Raw genomic sequence first — 11,230 nt, 5'->3', positions numbered from 1 at the left:
AGATATATAGAGAGAGGAGAGAGCATCATCAAAACACTGACACACAGCTTTTCTCTCCACGGATATCTCCAGACCAGAGGAGGGTATTTAGAGGTTAAATAATACATTAAGAAACATTTGAGAAAAAAATCAAAGCAGCTTCACATCCTCCAGGATCTCCAGCTGTTTTCGCCCGGAACTCCACGCACATTCAGCGGGGAGGGGAGGTAGAGGAGGCCGAAAGAGGAGCACCATGGAGGGGATGCAGGCGTACGGAGCGGGGAAAGCTGGAGGAGCCTTCGACCCGGTCACCTTCTTCCAGCAGCCGCAGACCATCCTCCGCATCGTGTCCTGGGTGAGAAACACGAAGGAAGGAGAATAATAATAATAACAGGAGGAAGGAGAAGCGGGGGGCTAATCACCTGCAGAGGCCAATTAGAAATAGGCTTATTTGATAGAAATGGGTTTTATTTACCTTTGTTTTTATGTGTTTAAGCCTAAAAGGGCCCAGATTTGGCTTCATATCAGTGAGGAATATTAAGATTTAAAATGAGTTTGTGGTGATTATCTGCAGAGGCCACTTAGAAACAGGCTTATTATATAGGTGCAGGTTCCAGATGGGTTTGATGTACCTGGTTTATGGTTTAAAGGGCCCAGATTGGCTTCATATCAGTGGGAAATAACACCATTTAAAATGAGTTTGTTGGTTCTTACTTACAGATAAATAGAGAATCAGAATCATTACTGCCTATACTGTAAGGGGCTTTACATGACCTTCTTGTTGTTCCTTTTAAAAAGGCCCTAACATGTGGTATAATAGGATATAATATATATGTTTTATTATTCTTATAAAAGTGTCCTGGGTGAGTCAGGAACATGAAGGAAGGAGAGGTGGGGGCTAATTAGCTGCAGAGGCCAATTAGAAATAGGCTTCTTATATAGATGCATATTTAAAATGGGTTTTATGTACCTGGTTTTTATTTGTTTATTGTTTAAAGGGCCCAGCTTCATATCAGTGGGAAATAATACCATTTCAAAGGAGTGTTGTGGTTGTTATACTTACAGATAAATAGCTCGATAGTCTAATATTGCCTTGTTATGTTAAGCATACGTGCATATACTTAGTGGCTTTGAATGACCTTCTTGTTGTTCCCTTTTAAAGAGCCCAAACATGGAGAAATATGTAGGATATAATACATGGTTCTTCTGTATAACATAACTTAAGATAAGAGGTTGTTTGTGCTCTATCTACAGATAAATATCCCTTTATCCTGTACATAATAATAATAATAAATAAAGAGAGCAAATATATACATATATACTCTGGGTTCAACTCATGGGAATCAGAATACTTTATTTATCTCCAATTGGGTTTTGTGACAAACATAGAAATAGTTATTTAAAAAATAAGTTGTGCAAGAAATAGATCAAACTAAATAAAATACATATTTTTAAGTAGGGGTGAGTTGCCCTAATGTGGGACAGTCTGGGACACCCAATCTCTGCCATTCCTTTCACCTGACAACCTGCTTAAAGTTGCATTTAAGGATAAATAATGAATATAAAAGTGAGTTTATGAGTGCAGGATGATGACGTTTTGCGTACTAGAAATGTTTAGACGTCCCACTGGCTTTCTATAGACGTAACAAATCTGTAAAAATAAACAACCTTGTCTTAATTTTGTAATTGGGATTAGAACAAGATATGTTAGCCCTCACTGGAAGTTGTGTTTCCTTTATTTACATTAGCTGTTATTTGTGAAATGCACACAGAGAATCCTGCAAAGCCTAGCATACTGTTTTGTTAGTGTAAAGAGTTACACATTTAAAGGAGGACATCTTTTACAGTAGAAAGTCACACATGTATTTCTCATTTTTAGTGTTTGTGTATGCATTCTTTAATAATGCCAAGAGCCCTTTTTCAAGCACGCTGACTGGATAGAAGTGCTGCGTGTTTCAAACATGAACTCACTAATCCGTGCTTTAACAATGCTTCCCAAGTCTCGAGTGAGGAACACGACAAAAATATGTGTTTTGTAGGAAATAGGAAGAAATTAAACCCACTTTTGGAAAGTTTGACTTACTTAAAGTGGACCTATCATGCTATATTTGAATAATATAGTGTAGGACCATACCTATATAAGGCATATTTATACTTTTTTTCTTTTCAAAATACCAAACAGATCATGCATTTTAGCCATGCCTCATTTTGCTCAATTTGACAATTTCTAGCTCTGTTTTTAGCAAGGGCAGATTCAGTGAGAACAGCACCATCTACAGGCCTGGCATATGTACTACAGCGTCTCCAGCGCTTTCGAACGGCAATGGCCGTGGCTGTCTCCTCCTGATTGGTGGAGTTGGCCCAATAGCCGTAGCGCCACCGTCCTGACGTCAGGACAGTGTTCAAATCTGGATCAGTTTTTATCAGATCCGTTGCAGCCCCTTTTTTAGAGATTTGGGTATGGAGGAAAATAGAGAGGGTTGTGTTTTCTGACACTTGGTGAGTTCCCTGGAACACCGGGGACACATATTCATGTATAAAAGACGTACACAAGTGCATTTTGCATGATAGGTCCCCTTTAAGTATGAGGAAAAATCATATATTGGTTCTATTTCTGTCTTTGTGACTAAAGCTCTGTGTGTGACTGATAGTAAACTTGACGTCCAGATACCATGGAGTGGATTTAAACATGTTATAAGTGTTGAAATAGTTTTTTTTTCTAAATGTGAGATTAGCATTTGGATCTGGATGTGAAGGAGAGTCATGTGTTTATCAGATGAACCGTGAAGCAGGACCTTTTGGAGCTTAAAGAGTCAGGAGGTCAGGACTCTGGTTCTACAAACTAATATATAAGACTCAATGTGAGGAATTTGTGTTTCAGTTGGCTTTATTTTTACTTTAAAGAGTCCTCTCCTGCTGATGTTCAGGTGTATATCAGTATGTAGTGTCTCTACTTTAAAGAGTCCTCTCCTGCTGATGTTCAGGTGTATATCAGTATGTAGTGTCTCTACTTTAAAGAGTCCTCTCCTGCTGATGTTCAGGTGTATATCAGTATGTAGTGTCTCTACTTTAAAGAGTCCTCTCCTGCTGATGTTCAGGTGTATATCAGTATGTAGTGTCTCTACTTTAAAGAGTCCTCTCCTGCTGATGTTCAGGTGTATATCAGTATGTAGTGTCTCTACTTTAAAGAGTCCTCTCCTGCTGATGTTCAGGTGTATATCAGTATGTAGTGTCTCTACTTTAAAGAGTCCTCTCCTGCTGATGTTCAGGTGTATATCAGTATGTAGTGTCTCTACTTTAAAAGAGTCCTCTCCTGCTGATGTTCAGGTGTATATCAGTATGTAGCGTCTCTACTTTAAAGAGTCCTCTCCTGCTGATGTTCAGGTGTATATCAGTATGTAGTGTCTCTACTTTAAAGAGTCCTCTCCTGCTGATGTTCAGGTGTATATCAGTATGTAGTGTCTCTACTTTAAAGAGTCCTCTCCTGCTGATGTTCAGGTGTATATCAGTATGTAGTGTCTCTACTTTAAAGAGTCCTCTCCTGCTGATGTTCAGGTGTATATCAGTATGTAGTGTCTCTACTTTAAAGAGTGCTCTCCTGCTGATGTTCAGGTGTATATCAGTATGTAGTGTCTCTACTTTAAAGAGTCCTCTCCTGCTGATGTTCAGGTGTATATCAGTATGTAGTGCCTCTACTTTAAAGAGTCCTCTCCTGCTGATGTTCAGGTGTATATCAGTATGTGGTGTATTTCAGACTTTTAACCAAAAACAGATTAAAAAACTATCGACAAGAGGACAGGAAGTGCAAACATGCTGACTCATTCCAGGTTTACTACGACTCATTCCTGCACCTCTCTACTGTCTGCCCTTCTAGTAAATGTTGATAAGACGTCTCTGATCTCAGGTGTGTTTTGACGTTTTGTTCCTGATGCTCCGCTCCCTCAGCATCACCCGAGTAGCAACACGTCGCCATAGTAACAGCCACAGTGTGTGTGTGTGTGTGTGTGTGTGTGTGTGTGTGTGTGTGTGTGTGTGTGTGTGTGTGTGTGTGTGTGTGTGTGTGTGTGTGTGTGTGTGTGTGTGTGTGCGTGCTTGCGTGTGCATGCTGGGGGTGGAAACTATCAACACTTTCAACATTTAGTGATGATGGGTGTCAAATAGAGGAGGTGACAGGTGGGAAGGGAGAGATTTGCATGTATTAAATGTAAATATTATCAGATATATCCTGCACGCAAATCACTAATTTGACTATATTATAAATATATATATATATTTCTCTGTTTTTGTCACAGTACAGTGATCAGGAATAAACCCAACATTGTTTACCTTGTGAAGAACAAAGTTTAAAATATAAAAAGTAAACACAAGTTAAAGTGAAAACCTTCAAGAAAAATTATAAAAATATGTATAAAAACACAAATAGTTAAATAACAATGTACACATTATACTTCAATATATATATCATGTATAATACAATACATGCTAATAATATATAATTACTCTTACATTTTAAAATGCATAATAGAAACACAGTGTGTACACAGTAAGCATAATAGTCTAATAGTTTCTAATTGAAAACATTAAATAATATAATTTATTTATTGAATTAAACAATGGTTCCCTTAGATCCTTGAAATCCTTGGAAGTTTGTGAATGTTAGGGAGGAAATCATGGTCTTAAAAACATGAAAATAAGTGGTTTGAACATCTTTATTTTCTCTTTTATACTCTATGAGCGTCTGTAAATCATACAATAACCTTTCTCAGTGTTGCTACGGTAACACACCTTGAACTTAAGGGAATAACGCCTGGAAAGTCCTTGAATGTAACGTTAAGAAGGCGTGTGAACCCGGTTTAAAGTAGACGGGGTGAAGCTGAGTTTAGATCTCTTTGCCGCTGGTTCTGCTTTGATCTGCTTCTTTACTTTTGAAGTTTGGATGTTTGCCTCTTCCTGCTCTGAGCGCCGCTCGGCTGCCGCTGGAGGATCAGCTTTAATCATTCATGAAATCATTACGCACAGAGTTTAGTTAGTTAAGCCTCAGTGCTTTATTTCACTAAAGACGCCGCTTTATACTTCTGAGTTTGTTTCGGCCCATCGGGAGGATTTGCAGATCAAAGTTCCTTAAACTCTGCAGAACAGAAAGTGTGTGTTTGTGTGTGTGTGTGTGTGTGTGTGTGTGTGTGTGTGTGAGGATTTCTTTGAAAGAGTAAAGGGGAAAAAGGGAATATTTACTCACTTTTTTCCCAGCTGTGTGCGTCACTCTTTAGTGTCCCCTGGTCTCCCAGCTGTGTGCGTCACTCTTTAGTGTCCCCTGGTCTCCCAGCTGTGTGCGTCACTCTTTAGTGTCCCCTGGTCTCCCAGCTGTGTGCGTCACTCTTTAGTGTCCCCTGGTCTCCCAGCTGTGTGCGTCACTCTTTAGTGTCCCCTGGTCTCCCAGCTGTGTGCGTCACTCTTTAGTGTCCCCTGGTCTCCCAGCTGTGTGCGTCACTCTTTAGTGTCCCCTGGTCTCCCAGCTGTGTGCGTCACTCTTTAGTGTCCCCTGGTCTCCCAGCTGTGTGCGTCACTCTTTAGTGTCCCCTGGTCTCCCAGCTGTGTGCGTCCCTTTTTAGTGTCCCCTGGTCTCCCAGCTGTGTACGTCACTATTTAGTGTCCCCTGGTCTCCCAGCTGTGTGCGTCACTCTTTAGTGTCCCCTGGTCTCTGTTGTGTTTTGAGCTTCTTGCAGCTTTTAGTAAACACATGTCTCCTCAAGCTGCTGAATGTTCTCTAAACGCTGCATGTGTTGTCAAGTTGCTGGAGATGTTTCTTCATGTGGAACCTTTGGGTTATATCTGCATCCTTTCTGAAGCTGCAGCGAGTTTCTGCTGATGGGAGAGATATCAGCCGTTGTAGTGCGTACTGAAACAGATTCAAGCTCTTATTTACTGCAACCAGCCAAAATAAAACCCAACTTTTATTCCATATTTTTCATTGAAATGCTCGTACGAAAGGAAGCTTGGGTAAACAAAGCTAGTTAAATATGGCTGTGATGATGAGGCACATTTCAGAGGTCAGGTGATTTAGTAATTGGTGAGTAACTATTTGAAATCTGCAGCACATTCTGTCAGCTCCGTGCAAACAGGAACACACACACACACACACACACACACACTTAATGTCTACATGTCAGAAGTCACACACAGTTTAAAGCCGTTTTAAATGCATGTTTGCGTTCTATAAGGTTCTCTAAGTGCTCGCAGTGGTCTTGTTGTGAACACATATTGTACATTTCTGCAGGTTTGTGGAGGATTCTACGAGCCTTTCTGTTCTTATATTTAGAAATGACCCTCACCCAGCTGTCTGTCAGGTTGGACTTAATATATCTGGGTATTTGGCGGGTTGGTGTTAGTTTGTCCAGAAGCTCTCCTGCAGTGTGATAGATGGACTGTATTTGCTTGTGGTACATCTTAATAGTCTTATTAACAAAAGGCGGGACCCCACATGCTGTTATGTTGTGTTTCAATTGATGGGAAAGTTAAATAAGTTTGTTGTATGTCTGCACTTTGTTCAGCTCTGTTTGCACTGTCTGATTAGAAGCAGTCAAATCTAATTTCGGTCATTTTATAATCAAGTTTTGGCTTATTTGACCTCGCTACATTTTCAGTTTCATTTCCCCAACATTACTGGAACATACATGGCTTCAACAAGTCGATGTATCTTAAAGAGGCCCCATTCTTGTAGTGTGATCTATAGGTTTTGATAGCTTATGGCCTGCAGAGTTATTATCCATGTATTGCCATGTTTAAATACTCTTACACACTCAACACTAACTTCTACTCGCACACAGAGTGAAAGGAGAGCGGAGTAACTCCATCTGATCGGCTTTATTTACGCTGATCCATTCAAATATGCGGAGTTTGGACTAAATACCGATCCATAGTGAGTGGAGTCTGCATAAACCTGATAATAAGCACATTGTCCTTTGTTGTATCCTTCTACCCCAGTTCTTTATTGACAGATGTTCAGGATCCTTCCTCTGATTGATTACAACTTGTTGACGTACCGTGTGATCACGACGCACTTCCTGTGTCTGTAAAATCACCCTTAGTTTGGTTTTAAACTCCAGCAGACATCCAGTTCATGTTTGTCAAAGTTGCATTATAAGCAGGGTTCTGTCTGCACTGGGTAACAGGTTTATATCTTATAAACAAGATCAGAGACACAGTATCGCCCTCATACTACACTGATATATTTATCTACAGGTATAAGCATTTTGTAAAGTTGCTCTGAACAAAGCCCAGAGAAAAGCAGCACATTCTGTTCATCGAACCACAGGTGAGATTTAAGACTTTTTAATGCTAATGAAATGAAATCGTGTCGAGCGTCAGACGGCAGAGACAGCTTTGTATGTACGGAGAATAATTATGGGATGGATGTCCGGTGGCAGGCAGCAGGCTTTCTTTTACTGTCCTTTTGTCTGTAGAGGAAGTAAAGAAACCTCTGGATTCATTCGTTGTTTGAGGAGCAATGACTCAGCAGCTGGAAGACGTGAAGACACTCTTATTCTCCGCTTCGCTTTTATGAACTGAAAAGTGGACCAGAAGTGACGTGAGCGCCCTCATACTATATTTTCTAGAAAAACCCTGTATTTCTATAATTCAAGATGATCACTTTGATATTTTTGAACCAGGAGTTTCAGTATTTTGATTTAGTAGCTTGTTAAAGATAAGCTCTGCTGAATTGGCTCCACTTTTTTTGTATTATCAACATTTAGGAATAGGGCTGTGCAATTAATCGTATTTTAATCGCAATTACGATTTTGGCCTGCCACAATTACGAAAACAACATAATCGAAAAAAACTATTATTTTGCTTTGCTAGGTTGTGACATATTTGATCTAATTTATTTTAGTCTAATTTATTTGTATTTATCATATTTATATATGTTTAGTAGCTTGGGGAAGTGCGCTCCAAAATATTTGTTGATCTTGTTTATTGGTATTTATTATTTTGATATTATTTATTTAAATGTATAATTTATTTGTGTATTGGTTTTTCAGTTGAATTATACGTTCAGGGAAATCAACAGTTAAAAAGATACTGTTCAAATTATTATTTGTATTTGTTTTAAAGTTCAATAAATGGATGTTTTCAAAGTCAATGAATAATCGTTTTTAATAATCGTGATATCAATTATTGACCCAAATAATCGTGATTATGATTTTTGCCATAATCGCACAGCCCTATTTAGGAATATGATAAAAAAACTTAATTGAGGCGTCCCTTCGACTTTGCTTTCAATACATATTCCTCTTCGTTGACCACTGTGATGGATTATACTAAACTAAATGAAGTTGTATAACATTCATACCACATGAATGGAGACCAGTTGCATTGATGTTATTTGCAGTAAATGGGTTTTAACATGCACACACACTGGTATTAGTCCTTTAAGATGAATAAAGCATGCAGTAAACTGGCTTTTTTAAGCACAACGAAGCTCTCATTTGAGTTAAAAACACACACAAGTAATCACATGCCCAGCAGTCCAGATTGCATTTCCTGATTCTGTTACGCTCTGCTTTATAAGATTGAGGGAACGTCTGCTTCCTTACTGCGATGCAACCTCGTTTTTTATGGAATCATCCGATCATGTCGGCACTAATTGCCTCGCCGAATTCAAACAGCAGGGGATAACAGAGCAGAGGAAAGAGAAATGGACGCATTTTGAAATAGTGTTTTAGTGAGAAAAGGGAGTACATGTGAGTCCTGTGATCTAATTGTGTTGCTGCTGCAGTGGCTCTCCGTCAACTGTGCTTTGACAAGGTCTCTCTCAAACACACACACACACACACACACACACACACACACACACACACACACACACACACACACACACACACACTCCCATCTCATGAGCAGCTGCTGCCATGGTGACAGCAGCAATCAGGTATCCCCACTCCAGACAATAAGCCCACACACTCTCAGTATGATCTCCTGCAGCAGAGGTCTGGTGTTATTGAGGAGCAGCAAATGGGTCGGAGAAACCCGAAAAATGACTCGGCATTTTATCGCAGTATGTCTCTCACCTTCGTGTCTGGAAGTCAATGGTTTTCTGAATGTGTTTTTGGTTGTTTTTTGGCTCTCATTTCACTCTTCTAGGGAAACTTAGTGAGAGAAATTGACAATTCGACCAATGCCTGATACAAACCAGTTTACAGATGTCCCGCCCCTTAGCCTATCACCTTCAATGTGTTGGAGCTCTAGCCAACAGGAGCACACGTGTTCCCCAGTGATGTCACTATGTTCAGGAAGTAAACAAAGGAGTCCAATGGAGACTTTCTTTGGTTTAAAATGTGAAGGTGACTCATTTCAATGTGTAGATGAGTGGATTACTAACTCTACTTTTTCCATTGATGCTATTTCATTTATAGTTCGATGTGAACACTGTGTTGAGGCCAAAGTCAAAAAGACCTCGAAAAAAATGCAGTGCCATGGTCCCTCTTTGTGTGTGTGTGTGTGTGTGTGTGTGTGTGTGTGTGTGTGTGTGTGTGTGTGTGTGTGTGTGTGGTGCAGCTCGATTGTCAGTCCGCCAGACTGCACTCATGTGATTCAGGTGTGTGTAGTAAAATGTTTGTGTAACCTCAACACTGTACCACACAATCATGTAGTATACATCTTTCTTTTATGGATGAAGTAAGCTATCAGAATATGTACGCTCAAAGGATGTCAGATTAATGTGTGTAGAGTTATTAGACCATGAAGAAATTAAAAAACCCTATTTATTTTTAGTTGAATTTGTCTGTTATTCCAAAAGAATTGCAATTCTACGACGAACAACGGCTGTGTATTGAGGTGATGTTGTGTGTGTGTGTGTGTGTGTGTGTGTGTGTGTGTGTGTGTGTGTGTGTGTGTGTGTGTGTGTGTGTGTGTGTGTGTGTGTGTGTGTGTGTGTGTGTGTGGAGGACTAAGAAGTGAACTTAATCACAGATGGAGGAATAGTGTGTGTGACAATAGTTTGTAAGTAAATACATTATTAATTAAATCTATTTTATTAAATGTTGCATGGTTCCCACTGATCCTTGACATCCTTGAAAGTGACTCCATTTGAGATAATCAAAGCCTTGAGAGTTTTTAAACACAGACAAAAAAGAGCAATGGAACTACTTTTTAGTTCTTGAAAATAAATTAGTCTGCTTCTGTGGTTTTCATTATGAAAACTCTTAAGTTTCATTACATTACATTTATGAGAATTTCACCTTGAAAGTCCTTGAATTTGATATATAAGAAGGCGTGGGAACACTGATCAAACCAAACCGGGTGAAACTGACTTATTGAGTTGAGATTGCATCTTTGTTGGCCAGCGAATTTCGGAAAAGGTAGATACAAGAGAAAAGAGATGTTGCATGCAAACACACACACACACACACACACACACACACACTCCCCTCTCCCCCCCTCCCCCCCCCCCCTCTCTCCCCTCTCTACCCACCCTCCCCCCACCACACCTGAAGGACCCTCAGAATCACAGCTAATAAAGAGTGGGGGGGGGGGGGGAGAGAAGGATCACATGATACCTTTCATGGCTGCTAAGTAAGGGAGGAATGTCAGGAGCAGCGAGTTCAGAGGGACAGAAACACAGGGATTCAGGAACTTCATCTGGAGGGAACACAGGGGATTTTAGCCTTTGCAGACCATTTACATGCACTAACACCGATAGAACACACTACAGGAGAGGGGACACCACACAAAGCAGAATATGGCGTCTTTAAGCCTGAAATCACAGTTTGCACTCAGTAGAAAGCTGTGAATTTGTAAAAAAAAAATGTAATCTGTAGATAAGAGGATGACTAACTTTGGATTTTAGCCTTTGCAGACCATTTACATGCACCAAAACCAGACAAACATGAGAGGGGAATCTACAAAAAGCAGAATAGGGCCTCTTTAAGACTGATGATTTTGAGGTGAAATCACAGTTTGCACTCAATACTACTATTCTGTAGATAAGAGGATGAGTAACTTTAGATCGTAGCCTTTCCAGACCATTGACATGCATCAAAAACCTAAAAAAACACACTACAGTAGAGGAACACCACAGAAAGCAGAATATGGCAATTTTGAGGTGAAATCACAGTTTGCACTAAGTAAAAAAATATGAAGGTGACACTATTTTTACTCTGTAGATAAGAGGATGACTCATTTTGGATTGTACCCTTTGCAGACCATTTACATGCACTAAAACCTTAAAAAAAACACCCAACATGAGGGGGGAATC

General features: G+C 39.8%; 1 protein-coding gene across 1 annotated transcript in view; it reads left to right on the top strand.

The window, feature by feature from the left end:
* The first annotated feature begins 36 nt into the window (after positions 1-36).
* The window catches only part of LOC117496516 (synaptogyrin-1-like), a 30,214-nt gene continuing 19,020 nt past the window's right edge, over positions 37-11,230 (top strand). The window contains 1 exon segment of the mRNA XM_034148198.1: positions 37-334. Within this exon segment, the coding sequence (XP_034004089.1) occupies positions 233-334 (102 nt within the window). The 5' untranslated portion in view covers positions 37-232.

The sequence above is a fragment of the Trematomus bernacchii genome, unplaced genomic scaffold (genome assembly GCF_902827165.1).
Source record: "Trematomus bernacchii unplaced genomic scaffold, fTreBer1.1, whole genome shotgun sequence".
NCBI classification, from domain to species: Eukaryota; Metazoa; Chordata; class Actinopteri; order Perciformes; family Nototheniidae; genus Trematomus; species Trematomus bernacchii.
The sequence above is the reverse complement of the archived record's forward strand: the minus strand, read 5'-3'. Positions and strand labels throughout refer to the sequence as shown.